Below are 22291 nucleotides of genomic sequence, written 5' to 3' on the forward strand. Positions count from 1 at the left end.
GGAGAAGGTCAGAGGGATGGAAGGATCACAAAATGGAGGCATGAAGGGATTCCCATCACACACCCACCAACCAGCAGCCATTGGCTCAGCACCATCTGATCAATCATCAACCCTTCCACCAACCCATTGACCAGCACCTCCCATCATCCATCATCCACCACCACCAGCAGCAGGAACCATCAATTATCCATTGTCATCCATCATCTTCATCTGCCATGAATAACCATCACCATCATCCATTAATTATCATGCATCCATCTATCCTGCCATGCTTTCCTCATCCTCTGTCCATCAAGGATGGTTTCAGTGATACATGAATGGAAGGTTGTCCATGGGAGATGGATGTGGGAGGCTGGAAGGCATGGAGAGCTGTGATTAGAAACACACAGAGGGATTGATGTGAGACTGTCTAGGGGGTTGTGTTGGATGTTGGATATGTGGTGGGAAGAATGGATGGATGGATGGATGGATGGATGGATGGATGGATGGATGGATGGATGGATGATGGATGGATGGAGGATGGATGGATGGATGGATGGATGGATGGATGGATGGATGGATGGATGGATGGATGATCCAATAGATGGACACATGGGTGAATGGATGGATTCGTTGGTGGGTTGTGGGATGGGCATTTGGATGGAATCAAGGATGCCCACACCCATTACCATGTTATCTCCAATGCAGCCACTGAAGTACCCTTGCCCTCAGAGGAGCCTCAAGTGGAAAAGCCCCAGACTGAGTCCCCGGCACCTGAGGCACTCCCAGCAAGAGCAGAGCTGGGGGAGCTGAGGGTCTCCAGTGTCACATCCAACTCTGTGGGGCTGCAGTGGAGTGTCCCTGAAGGATTGTTTGACTCCTTCCTGCTGCAGTACCGGGATGCCCAGGGCCAGCCCCAGGCCCTGCCCATCGATGGCGGGTCCCGCTCGGTGACAGTGCCAGGGCTCTCCCCTTCTCAGTGGTACCGCTTCCACCTCTGTGGTTTGCAGGGAAGGAAGAAGATTGACCGTGTTTCCACCGATGTCATGACAGGCAAGGCAGAAGGACGGGTGGGTGGATGTATTGATGCAGAAGAATGGATATATGGAGAAATGGAGAGATGAAGGGATGGAGGGATGGAGTGATGGGTGACTGGAGGAAGGTGTGGAGTGGTAGAGGAGAGGATGGATGGATGGATGGATGGATGGATGGATGGATGGATGGATGGATGGATGGATGGATGGATGGGTGGATGGATGCATGGGTGGATGGATGCATGGGTGGATTGACGGATACCAGATTGAATGGCCCAGAGAATGAGAATGTGGATGTGTTAATGGATGCGTTCGTTTGTCGGTGGTGGATGGCTATTAGGATGGAAGTGTCCATGACCATCCCCTCTCCATAGGAGCTGCACAAGAGCCAGAGGAACTGCCCCTGCCCACAGAGGAACCGCAGGATGAGAAACCCCAAACTGAGGCCCCCACATCTGAGGCCACTCCAGCAAAGGCAGTGCTGGAAAACCTGAGGGTCTCGAGTGTCACGCCCAGCTCTGTGCAGCTGCACTGGAGCGTCCCCGAGGGCTCCTTTGACTCCTTCACGCTGCAGTACCGGGATGCCCAGGGCCAGCCCCAGGCCCTGCCCATCGATGGCGGGTCCCGCTCGGTGACAGTGCCAGGGCTGTCCCCGTCCCGCCGGTACCGCTTCCACCTCTACGGGCTGAGGGGCAGGAAGAAGATTATCCACGTTTCAACCGAGGTCATGACAGGTAAGAGGAAAGGTTATGAGGAGTTAGTCTGGGTGGGTGAATGGATGAAGAATAATGGATATATGGATATATGCAGTGATGAAGGGATGAAGGAATGGGTGATTGGAGGAAGGGATGGAGTGGTAGAGGGATGGAGGAATACAGGAAAGGATGGATGGATGGATGGATGGATGGATGGATGGATGGATGGATGGATGGACAGTGGATTAATGGCTGAGCCAGTGGCTGCTTTGGGTCATGGGTTTGGGAGGTGCATGGCAATTCAACTGTAGATGGAGTATTGGATTCAAGGTCTGCCTGAAGGAAACAGTACTGATGAAGATGGATGATGCATGATGTTTTTATGGGCAGATTGATGCTTACTTGACAGAGCAGATCTGATCAGATCCATGGTTGGGTGGTTGGATGATCAAAGGGAGGGTGACATGAAAAAAGGAGTCGAAGCAAAAAGTGTTTGAAAAGGTATATGAGTGGATGGATGGATGGATGGATGGATGGATGGATGGATGGATGGATGCAAAGATCCCACTCCCACTCCATCCCCATCTGTCAGTGAGCAACCACTGATTTGGGCACCATCCATTCAACCATTGACCCTTCTCCTATCGGGGTGACCAACATTTGCTGTCCACTATCATCATCATCAGCATCCATCAATTATCCATCAATATCATCCATAATTTTCACTAACCATGTATAACCACCACCATCATTGTCCATTGTCACCTTCATAATTCCTCAATCATCTTCCAGCCATCATTTCTCCATCCACCCACTGATCATTCTTCATCCATTAACGATGGATGGATGGATGGATGGATGGATGGATGGATGGATGGATGGATGGACGGACTGTGGATTAATGGCTGAGCCAGTGGCTGGTTTATGTTGTGGGTTTGGGAGCAGCATGGCAATGACATTGTAGATGGAGGATTGGATTCAAGGTCTCCCTGAATGAAACAGGATTAATGAAGGGAGATGATGCATGATCTTTTTTAGGGCAAATTTCTGTTTGTTTGACATGAGCAGATCAGATCAGATTGGTGGTTGGGAGGCTGGATGATCAAATGGAGGGTGAGATTAAAGAAGGATTTGAAGGAAAAAGTTTTGACAAGAAGGATGACTGGATGTGTGTGGATGGATGGATGGATGGATGGATGGATGGATGGATGGATGGAGGGAAGGATGGTTCCAGAATAAATGGTCCAGAATATGGAAGTGTGGATGAATGAGTGGATTGGTTGGTGGGGGATTGTTCTTTGGATGGAAGCAGCCATGACCTTCCCCGCTCCATAGGAGCTGCAGAAGAGCCAGAGGAACTGCCCGTGCCAACAGAGGAACCGCAGGATGAGAAACCCCAAACTGAGGCCCCCACATCTGCGGCCACTCCAGCACTGGAAAACCTGAGGATCTCGAGTGTCACGCCCAGCTCTGTGCAGCTGCACTGGAGCGTCCCCGAGGGCTCCTTTGACTCCTTCACGCTGCAGTACCGGGATGCCCAGGGCCAGCCCCAGGCCCTGCCCATCGATGGCGGGTCCCGCTCGGTGACAGTGCCAGGGCTGTCCCCGTCCCGCCGGTACCGCTTCCACCTCTACGGGCTGAGGGACAGGAAGAAGATCGACCATGTGTCCACCGAGGTCATCACGGGTAAGAGAGAAGGTCAGGGTGAGGAAGGGTGGGTGGATGTATGGATGAAGGATATCAGGTATATGGAGACGTGGAGGGATGAAGGAATGGAGGGATGCGTGATTGGAGGAAGGGATGGAGTGGTGGATGTATGGGGAATACAGGAATGGATGGATGGATGGATGGATGGATGGATGGATGGATGGATGGATGGATGGACAAATGGCTGGATGGACAGAAGGATGATTGCCAGTAAGAATGGTCTAGAATATGGAAGTGTGGATGAGTGAGTGGGTTGGTTGGTGGTGGATGGATGTTTGGATGGAAGCAGCCATTAACATCCCCTCTCCATAGGAGCTGTAGAAGAGCCAGAGGAACTGCCCCTGCCCACAGAGGAACCACAGCATGAGAAACCCCAAACTGAGGCTCCCACACCTGAGACCACTCCAGCACTGGAAGACCTGAGGGTGTCTGGTGTCACATCCAACTCTGTGGAGCTACAGTGGACTGTCCCTGAGGGCTCCTTTGACTCCTTCACGCTGCAGTACCGGGATGCCCAGGGCCAGCCCCAGGCCCTGCCCATCGATGGCGGGTCCCGCTCGGTGACAGTGCCAGGGCTGTCCCCGTCCCGCCGGTACCGCTTCCACCTCTACGGGCTGAGGGGCAGGAAGAAGATCGACCATGTGTCCACCGAGGCTGTGACAGGTGAGGGGGAAAATCAGGAGGAGGAAGGGCGGGTGGATGTATGGATGAAGAATAATGGATATATGGAGAGATGGAGGGATGAAAGAATGGAGTGATGGGCGATTGGATGAAGGGTTGGAGTGCTGCAGGAGTGAGGCAATAGAGGAATGGATGGATGGATGGATGGATGGATGGATGGATGGATGGATGGATGGATGGATGGACAGATCCCACTCCTATTCCATCCCCATCTGTCAGTGAGCATCCACTGACTTGGGTACCATCCAATCACTCACTGACCCTTCTACTGACCAGGTGACCAACATTTACAGTCCACTATGATCATCATCATCATCCATCCACCATTATCCATCACTGATCCATCATTTTCATCCCTATTTTTTATCTACCATGTATAAACACCACCATCATCATTCCTCAATTATCTTCCATCCATCCATCCATCCATCCATCCATCCATCCATCCATCCATCCATCCATCCATCCATCCATTCTTCCATCCACCCACTGATCATTCTTCATCCATTAACGATGGATGGATGGATGGATGGATGGATGGATGGATGGATGGATGGATGGATGGATGGATTGTTGGTAAGTGGTGGGATGGACATTTGAGGGACACAGGCATTTCCACCGCGATCGCTATCCCATCTCAACAGGAGAGGATGGATGAATGGTCCAATGGATGGACACATGGGTGAATGGATGGATTGGTTGGTGGGTGGTGGGATGGACTTTTGGAGGGACATATATATGCCCATCCCTTTACCATCTCTTGTCCACTACAGCCATGGAAGAACCCCTGCCCTCAGAGGAACCGCAGCATGAGAAACCCCAAACTGAGTATCCAGCATCTGAGGCCACTCCAGCACTGGAAGACCTGAGGGTCACCAGTGTCACGCCCAGCTCTGTGCAGCTGCACTGGAGCGTCCCCGAGGGCTCCTTTGACTCCTTCACGCTGCAGTACCGGGATGCCCAGGGCCAGCCCCAGGCCCTGCCCATCGATGGCGGGTCCCGCTCGGTGACAGTGCCAGGGCTGTCCCCGTCCCGCCGGTACCGCTTCCACCTCTACGGGCTGAGGGGAGGCAGGAGGGTTGACCGTGTCTCCACCGACGCTGTCACAGGAGAGGGAGAAGGTCAGAGGGATGGAAGGATCACAAAATGGAGGCATGAAGGGATTCCCATCACACGCCCACCAACCAGCAGCCATTGGCTCAGCACCATCTGATCAATCATCAACCCTTCCACCAACCCATTGACCAGCACCTCCCATCATCCATCATCCACCACCACCAGCAGCAGGAACCATCAATTATCCATTGTCATCCATCATCTTCATCTGCCATGAATAACCATCACCATCATCCATTAATTATCATGCATCCATCTATCCTGCCATGCTTTCCTCATCCTCTGTCCATCAAGGATGGTTTCAGTGATACATGAATGGAAGGTTGTCCATGGGAGATGGATGTGGGAGGCTGGAAGGCATGGAGAGCTGTGATTAGAAACACACAGAGGGATTGATGTGAGACTGTCTAGGGGGTTGTGTTGGATGTTGGATATGTGGTGGGAAGAATGGATGGATGGATGGATGGATGGATGGATGGATGGATGGATGGATGGATGATGGATGGATGGAGGATGGATGGATGGATGGATGGATGGATGGATGGATGGATGGATGGATGATCCAATAGATGGACACATGGGTGAATGGATGGATTCGTTGGTGGGTTGTGGGATGGGCATTTGGATGGAATCAAGGATGCCCACACCCATTACCATGTTATCTCCAATGCAGCCACTGAAGAACCCTTGCCCTCAGAGGAGCCTCAAGTGGAAAAGCCCCAGACTGAGTCCCCGGCACCTGAGGCACTCCCAGCAAGAGCAGAGCTGGGGGAGCTGAGGGTCTCCAGTGTCACATCCAACTCTGTGGGGCTGCAGTGGAGTGTCCCTGAAGGATTGTTTGATTCCTTCCTGCTGCAGTACCGGGATGCCCAGGGCCAGCCCCAGGCCCTGCCCATCGATGGCGGGTCCCGCTCGGTGACAGTGCCAGGGCTCTCCCCTTCTCAGTGGTACCGCTTCCACCTCTGTGGTTTGCAGGGAAGGAAGAAGATTGACCGTGTTTCCACCGATGTCATGACAGGCAAGGCAGAAGGACGGGTGGGTGGATGTATTGATGCAGAAGAATGGATATATGGAGAAATGGAGAGATGAAGGGATGGAGGGATGGAGTGATGGGTGACTGGAGGAAGGTGTGGAGTGGTAGAGGAGAGGATGGATGGATGGATGGATGGATGGATGGATGGATGGATGGATGGATGGATGGGTGGATGGATGCATGGGTGGATGGATGCATGGGTGGATTGACGGATACCAGATTGAATGGCCCAGAGAATGAGAATGTGGATGTGTTAATGGATGCGTTCGTTTGTCGGTGGTGGATGGCTATTAGGATGGAAGTGTCCATGACCATCCCCTCTCCATAGGAGCTGCACAAGAGCCAGAGGAACTGCCCCTGCCCACAGAGGAACCGCAGGATGAGAAACCCCAAACTGAGGCCCCCACATCTGAGGCCACTCCAGCAAAGGCAGTGCTGGAAAACCTGAGGGTCTCGAGTGTCACGCCCAGCTCTGTGCAGCTGCACTGGAGCGTCCCCGAGGGCTCCTTTGACTCCTTCACGCTGCAGTACCGGGATGCCCAGGGCCAGCCCCAGGCCCTGCCCATCGATGGCGGGTCCCGCTCGGTGACAGTGCCAGGGCTGTCCCCGTCCCGCCGGTACCGCTTCCACCTCTACGGGCTGAGGGGCAGGAAGAAGATTATCCACGTTTCAACCGAGGTCATGACAGGTAAGAGGAAAGGTTATGAGGAGTTAGTCTGGGTGGGTGAATGGATGAAGAATAATGGATATATGGATATATGCAGTGATGAAGGGATGAAGGAATGGGTGATTGGAGGAAGGGATGGAGTGGTAGAGGGATGGAGGAATACAGGAAAGGATGGATGGATGGATGGATGGATGGATGGATGGATGGATGGATGGACAGTGGATTAATGGCTGAGCCAGTGGCTGCTTTGGGTCATGGGTTTGGGAGGTGCATGGCAATTCAACTGTAGATGGAGTATTGGATTCAAGGTCTGCCTGAAGGAAACAGTACTGATGAAGATGGATGATGCATGATGTTTTTATGGGCAGATTGATGCTTACTTGATAGAGCAGATCTGATCAGATCCATGGTTGGGTGGTTGGATGATCAAAGGGAGGGTGACATGAAAAAAGGAGTCGAAGCAAAAAGTGTTTGAAAAGGTATATGACTGGATGGATGGATGGATGGATGGATGGATGGATGGATGGATGGATGCAAAGATCCCACTCCCACTCCATCCCCATCTGTCAGTGAGCAACCACTGATTTGGGCACCATCCATTCAACCATTGACCCTTCTCCTATCGGGGTGACCAACATTTGCTGTCCACTATCATCATCATCAGCATCCATCAATTATCCATCAATATCATCCATAATTTTCACTAACCATGTATAACCACCACCATCATTGTCCATTGTCACCTTCATAATTCCTCAATCATCTTCCAGCCATCCATTCTCCATCCACCCACTGATCATTCTTCATCCATTAACGATGGATGGATGGATGGATGGATGGATGGATGGATGGATGGATGGATGGATGGACGGACTGTGGATTAATGGCTGAGCCAGTGGCTGGTTTATGTTGTGGGTTTGGGAGCAGCATGGCAATGACATTGTAGATGGAGGATTGGATTCAAGGTCTCCCTGAATGAAACAGGATTAATGAAGGGAGATGATGCATGATCTTTTTTAGGGCAAATTTCTGTTTGTTTGACATGAGCAGATCAGATCAGATTGGTGGTTGGGAGGCTGGATGATCAAATGGAGGGTGAGATTAAAGAAGGATTTGAAGGAAAAAGTTTTTGACAAGAAGGATGACTGGATGTGTGTGGATGGATGGATGGATGGATGGATGGATGGATGGATGGATGGATGGATGGATGGATGGAGGGAAGGATGGTTCCAGAATAAATGGTCCAGAATATGGAAGTGTGGATGAATGAGTGGATTGGTTGGTGGGGGATTGTTCTTTGGATGGAAGCAGCCATGACCTTCCCCGCTCCATAGGAGCTGCAGAAGAGCCAGAGGAACTGCCCGTGCCAACAGAGGAACCGCAGGATGAGAAACCCCAAACTGAGGCCCCCACATCTGCGGCCACTCCAGCACTGGAAAACCTGAGGATCTCGAGTGTCACGCCCAGCTCTGTGCAGCTGCACTGGAGCGTCCCCGAGGGCTCCTTTGACTCCTTCACGCTGCAGTACCGGGATGCCCAGGGCCAGCCCCAGGCCCTGCCCATCGATGGCGGGTCCCGCTCGGTGACAGTGCCAGGGCTGTCCCCGTCCCGCCGGTACCGCTTCCACCTCTACGGGCTGCGGGGCAGGAAGAAGATCGACCATGTGTCCACCGAGGTCATCACGGGTAAGAGAGAAGGTCAGGGTGAGGAAGGGTGGGTGGATGTATGGATGAAGGATATCAGGTATATGGAGACGTGGAGGGATGAAGGAATGGAGGGATGCGTGATTGGAGGAAGGGATGGAGTGGTGGATGTATGGGGAATACAGGAATGGGTGGATGGATGGATGGATGGATGGATGGATGGATGGATGGACAAATGGCTGGATGGACAGAAGGATGATTGCCAGTAAGAATGGTCTAGAATATGGAAGTGTGGATGAGTGAGTGGGTTGGTTGGTGGTGGATGGATGTTTGGATGGAATCAGCCATTAACATCCCCTCTCCATAGGAGCTGTAGAAGAGCCAGAGGAACTGCCCCTGCCCACAGAGGAACCACAGCATGAGAAACCCCAAACTGAGGCTCCCACACCTGAGACCACTCCAGCACTGGAAGACCTGAGGGTGTCTGGTGTCACATCCAACTCTGTGGAGCTACAGTGGACTGTCCCTGAGGGCTCCTTTGATTCCTTCCTGCTGCAGTACCGGGATGCCCAGGGCCAGCCCCAGGCCCTGCCCATCGATGGCGGGTCCCGCTCGGTGACAGTGCCAGGGCTGTCCCCGTCCCGCCGGTACCGCTTCCACCTCTACGGGCTGAGGGGCAGGAAGAAGATCGACCATGTGTCCACTGAGGCTGTGACAGGTGAGGGGGAAAATCAGGAGGAGGAAGGGCGGGTGGATGTATGGATGAAGAATAATGGATATATGGAGAGATGGAGGGATGAAAGAATGGAGTGATGGGCGATTGGATGAAGGGTTGGAGTGCTGGAGGAGTGAGGCAATAGAGGAATGGATGGATGGATGGATGGATGGATGGATGGATGGATGGATGGATGGATGGATGGACAGATCCCACTCCTATTCCATCCCCATCTGTCAGTGAGCATCCACTGACTTGGGTACCATCCAATCACTCACTGACCCTTCTACTGACCAGGTGACCAACATTTACAGTCCACTATGATCATCATCATCATCCATCCACCATTATCCATCACTGATCCATCATTTTCATCCTTATTTTTTATCTACCATGTATAAACACCACCATCATCATTCCTCAATTATCTTCCATCCATCCATCCATCCATCCATCCATCCATCCATCCATCCATCCATCCATCCATCCATTCTTCCATCCACCCACTGATCATTCTTCATCCATTAACGATGGATGGATGGATGGATGGATGGATGGATGGATGGATGGATGGATGGATGGATGGATTGTTGGTAAATGGTGGGATGGACATTTGAGGGACACAGGCATTTCCACCGCGATCGCTATCCCATCTCAACAGGAGAGGATGGATGAATGGTCCAATGGATGGACACATGGGTGAATGGATGGATTGGTTGGTGGGTGGTGGGATGGACTTTTGGAGGGACATATATATGCCCATCCCTTTACCATCTCTTGTCCACTACAGGCATGGAAGAACCCCTGCCCTCAGAGGAACCGCAGCATGAGAAACCCCAAACTGAGTATCCAGCATCTGAGGCCACTCCAGCACTGGAAGACCTGAGGGTCACCAGAGTCACGCCCAGCTCTGTGCAGCTGCACTGGAGCGTCCCCGAGGGCTCCTTTGACTCCTTCACGCTGCAGTACCGGGATGCCCAGGGCCAGCCCCAGGCCCTGCCCATCGATGGCGGGTCCCGCTCGGTGACAGTGCCAGGGCTGTCCCCGTCCCGCCGGTACCGCTTCCACCTCTACGGGCTGAGGGGAGGCAGGAGGGTTGACCGTGTCTCCACCGACGCTGTCACAGGTGAGGGGGAAGGTCAGAGGTATGGAAGGATCACAAAATGGAGGCATGAAGGGATTCCCATCACACGCCCACCAACCAGCAGCCATTGGCTCAGCACCATCTGATCAATCATCAACCCTTCCACCAACCCATTGACCAGCACCTCCCATCATCCATCATCCACCACCACCAGCAGCAGGAACCATCAATTACCTATCGTCATCCATCATCTTCATCTGCCATGAATAACCATCACCATCATCCATTAATTATCATGCATCCATCTATCCTGCCATGCTTTCCTCATCCTCTGTCCATCAAGGATGGTTTCAGTGATACATGAATGGAAGGTTGTCCATGGGAGATGGATGTGGGAGGCTGGAAGGCATGGAGAGCTGTGATTAGAAACAGAAAGACAGATTGATGTGAGACTGTCTAGGGGGTTGTGTTGGATGTTGGATATGTGGTGGGAAGAATGGATGGATGGATGGATGGATGGATGGATGGATGGATGGATGGATGGATGGATGGATGATGGATGGATGGATGATGGATGGATGATGGATGGATGGATGATGGATGGATGATGGATGGATGGATGGATGGATGGATGGATGGATGGATGGATGGATGGATGGATGATCCAATAGATGGACACATGGGTGAATGGATGGATTGGTTGGTGGATTGTGGGATGGGCATTTGGATGGAATCAAGGATGCCCACACCCATTACCATGTTATCTCCAATGCAGCCACTGAAGAACCCTTGCCCTCAGAGGAGCCTCAAGTGGAAAAGCCCCAGACTGAGTCCCCGGCACCTGAGGCACTCCCAGCAAGAGCAGAGCTGGGGGAGCTGAGGGTCTCCAGTGTCACATCCAACTCTGTGGGGCTGCAGTGGAGTGTCCCTGAAGGATTGTTTGATTCCTTCCTGCTGCAGTACCGGGATGCCCAGGGCCAGCCCCAGGCCCTGCCCATCGATGGCGGGTCCCGCTCGGTGACAGTGCCAGGGCTGTCCCTCTCCCACCGGTACCGCTTCCACCTCTATGGGCTGAGGGGCAGGAAGAAGATCGACCATGTGTCCACCGAGGTCAGGACGGGTAAGGAAGAAGGTCAAGAGGAGGAAGACTGGGTGGATGAATGGATGAAGAATAATGGACATATGCAGTGATGGAGGGATGACGGGATGTGTAATTGCTGGAAGGGATAGATAGTTGGAGTGGTGGATGGATGGATGGATGGATGGATGGATGGATGGATGGATGGATGGATGGATCGATGGATGGATGGATGGATGGATGGTTGGATGGATGGATGGAGGGATGGAGGGATGGATAGATGGATAGCAGATTTATGGCTGGGCCTGCGTCGGGTTTGTGTCCTGGGTTTGGGAGGCGCCTGGCAATGAGAATGGGCATGGAGGATTGGATTCAAGGACTGACTGAAGGAAACAGGAGGGATGAAGATGGATAATACATGATGTTTTTTAGGGCAAATTGATGGATGTTTGACAGAGCAGATCAGATCAGATCTGATCAGCGGTTGGATGGTTGGATGGCCAAAAGTAGGGGAAGATTAAGAAAACATTAAAGGAAAAAGTGTGTGAAAAGAAATATGACTGGATGGATGGATGGATGGATGGATGGATGGATGGATGGATGGAGGGGTGGATGGATGGATGGATGGATGGATGGATGGATGGATGGATGGATGGATGGATGATGGATGGATGGATGGATGGATGGATGGATGGATGGATGGAGGGGTGGATGGACGGATGCCAGATCGAACGGCCCAGAGAATGAGAATGTGGATGTGTTGATGGATGCGTTGGTTTGTCAGTGGTGGATGGCTATTAGGATGGAAGTGTCCATGACCATCCCCTCTCCATAGGAGCTGTAGAAGAGCCAGAGGAACTGCCCCTGCCCACAGAGGAACCACAGCATGAGAAACCCCAAACTGAGGCCCCCACACCTGAGGCCATTCCAGCAAAGGCAGTGCTGGAAGACCTGAGTGTCTCGAATGTCACGCCCAGCTCTGTGCAGCTGCACTGGAGCGTCCCCGAGGGCTCCTTTGACTCCTTCACGCTGCAGTACCGGGATGCCCAGGGCCAGCCCCAGGCCCTGCCCATCGATGGCGGGTCCCGCTCGGTGACAGTGCCAGGGCTGTCCCCGTCCCGCCGGTACCGCTTCCACCTCTACGGGCTGAGGGGCAGGAAGAAGATCGACCATGTGTCCACCGAGGCTGTGACAGGTGAGGGAAAGGATCAAGACGAGGAACGGCGGATGGATAAATGGATGAAAAATAATGGATATAAGGAGAGATGAAGCGATGGAAGAATGGAGGAATGGGTGATTAGATGTAGGGACGTAGTGGTGGAGGGGTGAGCAATAGAGGAACGGATGCACGGATGGATGCATGGATGGATGGATGGATGGAGACCAGATTTATGGATGTGTCAGTGGCTGGTTTGTGTCTTGTGGTTGGGAGGTGCATGGGAATGGGAGAGTGGACGAAGGATTGGATTCAAAGACTGAGTGAAAGAAACAGGACTGATGAAGGCAGATGATGCATGATGGGTTTTTAGGACAGATTGATGGTTGATCAACAGGGCAGATCAGATCAGTGGTTGAATGATCGGATGATCAAATGGAGGTTAAGATTAAAGAAGGTGTTGAAGAAAAAAGTGTGCGAAGAGAAATATTACAGGATGGATGCATGATGGATGGATGGATGGATGGATGGATGGATGGATGGATGGATGGATGACTCCCAGAATTAATCGTCCAAAATATGAAAGTGTGGATGAATGAGTCGGTTTGTACACGTTGGATGGTTTTTTGGATGTAACCAGCCATTAACATCTTTTCTCAATAGGAGCTGTCGAAGAGCCAGAGGAGTGGCCCCTGCCCACAGAGGAACCACAGCATGAGAAACCCCAAACTGAGGCCCCCACACCTGAGGCCACTCCATCACTAGAAGACCTGAGGGTGTCTGGTGTCACATCCAACTCTGTGGAGCTACAGTGGACTGTCCCTGAGGGCTCCTTTGACTCCTTCACGCTGCAGTACCGGGATGCCCAGGGCCAGCCCCAGGCCCTGCCCATCGATGGCGGGTCCCGCTCGGTGACAGTGCCAGGGCTGTCCCCGTCCCGCCGGTACCGCTTCCACCTCTACGGGCTGAGGGGAGGCAGGAGGGTTGACCGTGTCTCCACCGACGCTGTCACAGGTGAGGGAGAAGGTCAGAGGGATGGAAGGATCACAAAATGGAGGCATGAAGGGATTCCCATCACACGCCCACCAACCAGCAGCCATTGGCTCAGCACCATCTGATCAATCATCAACCCTTCCACCAACCCATTGACCAGCACCTCCCATCATCCATCATCCACCACCACCACCAGCAGGAACCATCAATTACCTATCGTCATCCATCATCTTCATCTGCCATGAATAACCATCACCATCATCCATTAATTATCATGCATCCATCTATCCTGCCATGCTTTCCTCATCCTCTGTCCATCAAGGATGGTTTCAGTGATACATGAATGGAAGGTTGTCCATGGGAGATGGATGTGGGAGGCTGGAAGGCATGGAGAGCTGTGATTAGAAACAGAAAGACAGATTGATGTGAGACTGTCTAGGGGGTTGTGTTGGGTGTAAGGTATGTAATGGGAAGAATGGATGGATGATGGATGGATGGATGGATGGATGGATGGATGGATGGATGGATGGATGGATGGATGATCCAATAGATGGACACATGGGTGAATGGATGGATTGGTTGTTGGGCCATGGGATGTGCATTTGCATGGACACAAGGATGCCCATGCCCATTGCCCTCTTCTCTCCAATGCAGCCAGCGAAGAAACCTTGCCCTCAGAGGAGCCTCAAGTGGAAAAGCCCCAGACTGAGTCCCCGGCACCTGAGGCACTCCCAGCAAGAGCAGAGCTGGGGGAGCTGAGGGTCTCCAGTGTCACATCCAACTCTGTGGGGCTGCAGTGGAGTGTCCCTGAAGGATTGTTTGATTCCTTCCTGCTGCAGTACCGGGATGCCCAGGGCCAGCCCCAGGCCCTGCCCATCGATGGCGGGTCCCGCTCGGTGACAGTGCCAGGGCTGTCCCTCTCCCACCGGTACCGCTTCCACCTCTACGGGCTGAGGGACAGGAAGAAGATCGACCATGTGTCCACCGAGGTCAGGACGGGTAAGGAAGAAGGTCAAGAGGAGGAAGACTGGGTGGATGAATGGATGAAGAATAATGGACATATGCAGTGATGGAGGGATGACGGGATGTGTAATTGCTGGAAGGGATAGATAGTTGGAGTGGTGGATGGATGGATGGATGGATGGATGGATGGATGGATGGATGGATGATGGATGGATGGATGGATGGATGGATGGATGGATGGATGGATGGATGGATGGAGGGGTGGATGGACGGATGCCAGATCGAACGGCCCAGAGAATGAGAATGTGGATGTGTTGATGGATGCGTTGGTTTGTCGGTGGTGGATGGCTATTAGGATGGAAGTGTCCATGACCATCCCCTCTCTATAGGAGCTGCAGAAGAGCCAGAGGAACTGCCCCTGCCCACAGAGGAACCACAGCATGAGAAACCCCAAACTGAGGCCCCCACTTCTGAGGCCACTCCAGCAAAGGCAGTGCTGGAAGACCTGAGGGTCTCGAGTGTCACGCCCAGCTCTGTGCAGCTGCACTGGAGCGTCCCCGAGGGCTCCTTTGACTCCTTCACGCTGCAGTACCGGGATGCCCAGGGCCAGCCCCAGGCCCTGCCCATCGATGGCGGGTCCCGCTCGGTGACAGTGCCAGGGCTGTCCCCGTCCCGCCGGTACCGCTTCCACCTCTACGGGCTGAGGGGCAGGAAGAAGATTATCCACGTTTCAACCGAGGTCATGACGGGTAAGAGGAAAGGTCATAAGGAATACGGCTGGGTGGATGAATGGATGTAGAATAATGGATATATGGATATATGGCAGGATCAAAGGATGCAGGAATGGGTGATTGGAGGAAGAGATGGAGTAGTAGAGGGATGGAGGTATACAAGAAAGGATGGTTGGATGGATGGATGGATGGATGGATGGATGGATGGATGGATGGACAGTGGATTAATGGCTGAGCCAGTGGCTGCTTTGGGTCGTGGGTTTGGGAGGTGCATGGCAATTCAACTGTAGATGGAGGATTGGATTCAAGGTCTGCCTGAAGGAAACAGTACTGATGAAGATGGATGATGCATGATGTTTTTATGGGCAGATTGATGCTTACTTGACAGAGCAGATCTGATCAGATCCATGGTTGGGTGGTTGGATGATCAAAGGGAGGGTGACATGAAAAAAGGAGTCGAAGCAAAAAGTGTTTGAAAAGATATATGACTGGATGGATGGATGGATGGATGGATGGATGGATGGATGGATGGATGGATGGATGGTTGCCAGAATGAATGGCTTAGAATATGTAAATGTGGATGAATGAGTGGGTTGATTGGTGGTGGATTGTTGTTTGGATGGAAGAAGCCAGTAACATCCCGTCTCTATAGGAGCTGCAGAAGAGCCAGAGGAACTGCCCCTGCCCACAGAGGGACTGCAGAATGAGCACGCCCAAACTGAGGCCCCCACACCTGAGGCCACTCCAGCACTGGAAGATCTGAGGGTCTCCAGTGTCACACCCAGCTCTGTGCAGCTGCACTGGAGCGTCCCCGAGGGCTCCTTTGACTCCTTCATGCTGCAGTACCGGGATGCCCAGGGCCAGCCCCAGGCCCTGCCCATTGATGGCGGGTCCCGCTCGGTGACAGTGCCAGGGCTGTCCCCGTCCCGCCGGTACCGCTTCCACCTCTACGGGCTGAGGGGAGGCAGGAGGGTTGACCGTGTCTCCACCGACGCTGTCACAGGTGAGGGGGAAGGTCAGAGGGATGGAAGGATCACAAAATGGAGGCATGAAGGGATTCCCATCACACGCCCACCAACCAGCAGCCATTGGCTCAGCACCATCTGATCAATCATCAACCCTTCCACCAACCCATTGACCAGCACCTCCCATCATCCATCATCCACCACCACCAGCAGCAGGAACCATCAATTATCCATTGTCATCCATCATCTTCATCTGCCATGAATAACCATCACCATCATCCATTAATTATCATGCATCCATCTATCCTGCCATGCTTTCCTCATCCTCTGTCCATCAAGGATGGTTTCAGTGATAAATCAATGGAAGATTGTCCATGGGAAATGAGGGTGGGAAGGGTGAAGGCGTGGGGAAATGTGATAAGCAAGAGATAGGGAGGTTGATGTGGAAAGGTCAACAGGGTTTTTTTGGATGTTGGCTCTGTGATGGGAAGAATGGATGGATGGATGGATGGATGGATGGATGGATGGATGGATGGATGGATGGGTGGATGGATGATGGATGGATGGATGGATGGATGGATGGATGGATGGATGGATGGATGGATGATCCAATAGATGGACACATGGGTGAATGGATGGATTGGTTGGTAGGTTGTGGGACGGGCATTTGGATGGACACAAGGATGCCCACACCCATTACCATGTTATCTCCAATGCAGCCAGCGAAGAACCCTTGCCCTCAAAGGAGCCTCAAGTGGAAAAGCCGCAAACTGAATCCCCAGCACCTGAGGTACTCCCAGCAGGAGCAGAGCTGGGGGAGCTGAGAGTCTCGAGTGTCACGCCCAGCTCTGTGCAGCTGCACTGGAGCGTCCCCAAGGGCTCCTTTGACTCCTTCACGCTGCAGTACCGGGATGCCCAGGGCCAGCCCCAGGCCCTGCCCATCGATGGCGGGTCCCGCTCGGTGACAGTGCCAGGGCTGTCCCCGTCCCGCCGGTACCGCTTCCACCTCTACGGGTTACAAAGTGGCAAAAGGATTGACCACGTGTCCGCTGATGTCGTGACAGGTGAGGGGGGCTCAGGCCGCATCTGCTCCTGTGGTGCATCAAAGGTCTCACATGATCCTTCAAGCTCGGGGAGTCTGGGAAGTTCTTCTGCGGCTGGAGATGGGGTGGCAATGTGGAGGCCAGAGGGATGGAGAGTGGATCCATGGATGGATGGGGATGCAGCGTTGTGTGGTTCTATGGATGGATGAGGGATGATGGTTGATGATGGCTGATGGGTTATAGATGATGGTGGCAGGTTGGTCAATAGGTAGGGTGATGGATCAATGACTGAACTGATGCTACTGGGACCACTGGGATACAACCGTCCGTCCATCCATCCATCCATCCACTCATCCATGCTGATGATGATGGTGATGGGTGTTGTGGCAGGCGGTTTCACAGATCCAGTCAACAGTTTGATTATTGAATGGAAGAAGAAGAAGATAAAGAATCAGTTGTAGAAAAAGCCACACTGAAAGCCACGCAGTTGGATTGAGGGATGGTGGATGATGGATAGTGGAATGAATGGTCCAGGAGATGAAAGTGGATGGATGGATGGATGGATGGATGGATGGATGGATGGATGGATGGATGGATGGATGGAGATGATGGTGATGATGAGGATGATGATGATGATGATAGATGATGATGATGATGATAATGGGTGTTGGGGTAGGCAGTTTCACAGATCCAATCAATGGTTTGATTATTGAATGATTCAATGGTGGAAGAAGCTAAAGAATCAGTTGTAGGATTGAAAGCCAGGTGGTTGGATTGAGGGATGGTGGATGACGGATACTGGAATGAATGATCCAGGAGATGAAAGAATGGATGGATGGATGGATGGATGGATGGATGGATGGATGGATGGTTGGTTCAATGAAGTTGTTGATTCTCACTCCTATCATCATTCCTTCTCCATCACAGATGCAGCAGTTCCAGAGCAGCTGCCCCTACCCTCACAGGAGCCCCAGCTTGAAGACCACAACCCTGAGCAGCCCCAAACTGAGCAGCCCCAAACTGAGTCCAGCCAGGGACAGGTGGTGCTGGGGGAGCTGAGGGTCTCGAGTGTCACGCCCAGCTCTGCGCAGCTGCACTGGAGCGTCCCCGAGGGCTCCTTTGACTCCTTCACGCTGCAGTACCGGGATGCCCAGGGCCAGCCCCAGGCCCTGCCCATCGATGGCGGGTCCCGCTCGGTGACAGTGCCAGGGCTGTCCCCGTCCCGCCGGTACCGCTTCCACCTCTACGGGCTGAGGGGCAGGAAGAAGATCGACCATGTGTCCACCGAGGCTGTGACAGGTGAGGGAGAAGGTCAGAGGGTGGAAGGACCTAGGAGATGGAGAGATTAATGGAAAGATGGAGAAAAAGGTGGATTATTGATGGATGTCTGGATGGATGGACCCGTGAGTAGAAGGATGGACATGAACATCACTGGATGGCTGCAGGAATGGGTAGTGGAAGTGTGGATGGACGGCTGGGTGCATGGGTGATGGATGATGGGGGTTGTTTGTCTGTAGGCAGGCGGGATTTAGTATCAATAATTAAACAGATGTTTTCCGGGACTTGTGACTGCTTGGTGGTGGACGGTGATGTGGAGGGAAAGGAGAAAGGGGTGGAATTGGGCAGGGAAACGGGAGACAGGTTGGAGATGGAGAGAGGGCTGGGACCAAGGGATGGTGGTGTGATGGAGAGACTGATGTTTGGATGGATGGATGGATGGATGGATGGATGGATGGATGGATGGATGGATGGTTGATGGATGGATGGATGGATGGATGGATGGATGGATGGTTGATGGATGGATGATGGATGGATGGATGGATGGATGGATGGACAATGGATGCATGGATGGATGGATGGATGCATGCATGCATGGACAGTGGATGCATGGATGGATGGATGGATGGTTGATGGATGGATGATGGATGGATGGATGGATGGATGGACGGACGATGGATGGACCTGGGTCTGAGCCCATGGTCAGCTTTTCCTTGAGTGCCGGAGGACCTGCCTGTATGGATCCAGGGTGGTGGGGTTAGATGGAGGTTTAGTTTCAAGAATTTCAGTCAAGGGAAGAAGGACGGATGATGGACGTATGATGAATAAATGGATGATGAGTAAATGATAAATGGAAGATCGATAACAGGCAGATGATGAATGCCTGAAGATAGATGGCAGGTGAATAATGGATGGATGAAGATGGATGGCAGATGAATAACGGATGGAGGAAGATGGATGATGCAGGATGTCCATTGTGGCAGTTGGAGGTTTGGTGGATCAGTTTCATAGTTGGGTTGTTGGATGATCCAATGGAGATAGAGGTAAAAAAGCAGTTGAAGAAAAAGTTGCATGGAGAATATTGTGGATGCATGGATGATGGATGGATGGATGGATGGATGGATGGATGGATGGATGGATGAATAGATGGATGCATGGATGATGGATGGATGGATGGATGGATGGATGGATGGATGGATGGATGGATGATGGATGGATGGAAGGATGATGGATGGATGATGCAATGGATGGACACATGGGTGAATGGACACACGGGATGGACATTTAGAGGGACACAAGGATTCCCATGTCTATTACCATCTTCTCTCCAAAGCAGCCACTGAAGAACCCTTGCCCTCAGAGGAGCCGCAACAGGAGAAACCCCAAACTGAGCCCCCAGCATCAGAGTCATTCCCAGCAGGAGCAGAGCTGGGTGACCTGAGGGTCTCGAGTGTCACGCCCAGCTCTGTGCAGCTGCACTGGAGCGTCCCCGAGGGCTCCTTTGACTCCTTCCTGCTGCAGTACCGGGATGCCCAGGGCCAGCCCCAGGCCCTGCCCATCGATGGCGGGTCCCGCTCGGTGACAGTGCCAGGGCTGTCCCCGTCCCGCCGGTACCCGCTTCCACCTCTACGGGCTGAGGGGCAGGAAGAAGATCGACCATGTGTCCACCGAGGTCATGACAGGTGAGGGAGAAGGTCAGAGGGCCAGATGGATGACAATGTGAATGGATTCAGGGATGATGGCCATTCCATCTCTACCTGCCCTCTGTTACCCACAGAGCCCAGCACGAGCCAATCAATCATCAACCCTTCCACCAACCCATTGACCCGCACCTGCCATGATCCACCATCATTGTCATCATCTTCCTTATCTATCACCCATCATCGTCATCACCATCATTGTTATCATCTTCCATCATGGTCCTGATCCATCCACAATGGTTGAAGAACTGAATGCTTGAATGGATTGTGGACATGATTGTGAGTGGATTTCTTCCCAGGCTGATGGAAGAAGGTCAAGAGATGGATGAGTGGTTGGATGGAATTGGGAATAGAGGTGGATGGTGCGTTCCTGGCGGGTGGTTGGATGTCTGGAAGGATGGAAGGTTGTCCGTGGGAAATGGGTGGTGGAAGAGGTGAAAGCTTGGGTGGATCTGGAGATAAAGAGTGGGAGAGATGATTGTAGGATTGGTTATGGCATGGGGTTGGATGTTGGGTGAGATGATGGATGGATGGATGGATGGATGGATGGATGGATGGACGGACGATGGATGGACCTGGGTCTGAGCCCATGGTCAGCTTTTCCTTGAGTGCCGGAGGACCTGCCTGTATGGATCCAGGGTGGTGGGGTTAGATGGAGGTTTAGTTTCAAGAATTTCAGTCAAGGGAAGAAGGACGGATGATGGACGTATGATGAATAAATGGATGATGAGTAAATGATAAATGGAAGATCGATAACAGGCAGATGATGAACGCCTGAAGATAGATGGCAGGTGAATAATGGATGGATGAAGATGGATGGCAGATGAATAACGGATGGAGGAAGATGGATGATGCAGGATGTCCATTGTGGCAGTTGGAGGTTTGGTGGATCAGTTTCATAGTTGGGTTGTTGGATGATCCAATGGAGATAGAGGTAAAAAAGCAGTTGAAGAAAAAGTTGCATGGAGAATATTGTGGATGGATGGATGGATGGATGATGGATGGATGGATGGATGGATGGATGGATGGATGGATGGATGGATGGATGAATAGATGGATGAATAGATGGATGCATGGATGATGGATGGATGGATGGATGGATGGATGGATGGATGGATGAATGGATGGATGGATGGATGGATGGATGGATGGATGGATGGATGATGGAAGGATGATGGATGGATGATGCAATGGATGGACACATGGGTGAATGGACACACGGGATGGACATTTAGAGGGACACAAGGATTCCCATGCCTATTACCATCTTCTCTCCAAAGCAGCCACTGAAGAACCCTTGCCCTCAGAGGAGCCGCAACAGGAGAAACCCCAAACTGAGCCCCCAGCATCAGAGTCATTCCCAGCAGGAGCAGAGCTGGGTGACCTGAGGGTCTCGAGTGTCACGCCCAGCTCTGTGCAGCTGCACTGGAGCGTCCCCGAGGGCTCCTTTGACTCCTTCACGCTGCAGTACCGGGATGCCCAGGGCCAGCCCCAGGCCCTGCCCATCGATGGCGGGTCCCGCTCGGTGACAGTGCCAGGGCTGTCCCCGTCCCGCCGGTACCCGCTTCCACCTCTACGGGCTGAGGGGCAGGAAGAAGATCGACCATGTGTCCACCGAGGTCATGACAGGTGAGGGAGAAGGTCAGAGGGCCAGATGGATGACAATGTGAATGGATTCAGGGATGATGGCCATTCCATCTCTACCTGCCCTCTGTTACCCACAGAGCCCAGCACGAGCCAATCAATCATCAACCCTTCCACCAACCCATTGACCCGCACCTGCCATGATCCACCATCATTGTCATCATCTTCCTTATCTATCACCCATCATCGTCATCACCATCATTGTTATCATCTTCCATCATGGTCCTGATCCATCCACAATGGTTGAAGAACTGAATGCTTGAATGGATTGTGGACATGATTGTGAGTGGATTTCTTCCCAGGCTGATGGAAGAAGGTCAAGAGATGGATGAGTGGTTGGATGGAATTGGGAATAGAGGTGGATGGTGCGTTCCTGGCGGGTGGTT

At 52.6% G+C, this 22291-nt stretch overlaps 1 protein-coding gene across 1 annotated transcript in view; it reads left to right on the forward strand.

Moving 5' to 3' along the window:
* The window catches only part of LOC132085226 (tenascin-X-like), a 76884-nt gene that overhangs the window by 20761 nt on the left and 33832 nt on the right, over window positions 1-22291 (forward strand). Inside the window, exons 15-28 of the mRNA XM_059490591.1 lie at window positions 724-1037; window positions 1459-1747; window positions 3083-3412; window positions 3767-4110; window positions 4941-5205; window positions 6640-6933; window positions 8286-8615; window positions 10085-10396; window positions 12268-12272; window positions 12339-12625; window positions 15004-15293; window positions 15967-16290; window positions 17023-17304; window positions 18211-18594. Coding sequence (XP_059346574.1) covers window positions 724-1037; window positions 1459-1747; window positions 3083-3412; window positions 3767-4110; window positions 4941-5205; window positions 6640-6933; window positions 8286-8615; window positions 10085-10396; window positions 12268-12272; window positions 12339-12625; window positions 15004-15293; window positions 15967-16290; window positions 17023-17304; window positions 18211-18594 — 4050 coding nt within the window. The remainder of the gene's footprint in view (window positions 1-723; window positions 1038-1458; window positions 1748-3082; window positions 3413-3766; window positions 4111-4940; window positions 5206-6639; window positions 6934-8285; window positions 8616-10084; window positions 10397-12267; window positions 12273-12338; window positions 12626-15003; window positions 15294-15966; window positions 16291-17022; window positions 17305-18210; window positions 18595-22291) is intronic.

This window comes from Ammospiza nelsoni, chromosome 29 (assembly GCF_027579445.1).
Source record: "Ammospiza nelsoni isolate bAmmNel1 chromosome 29, bAmmNel1.pri, whole genome shotgun sequence".
Lineage (NCBI taxonomy): Eukaryota > Metazoa > Chordata > Aves > Passeriformes > Passerellidae > Ammospiza > Ammospiza nelsoni.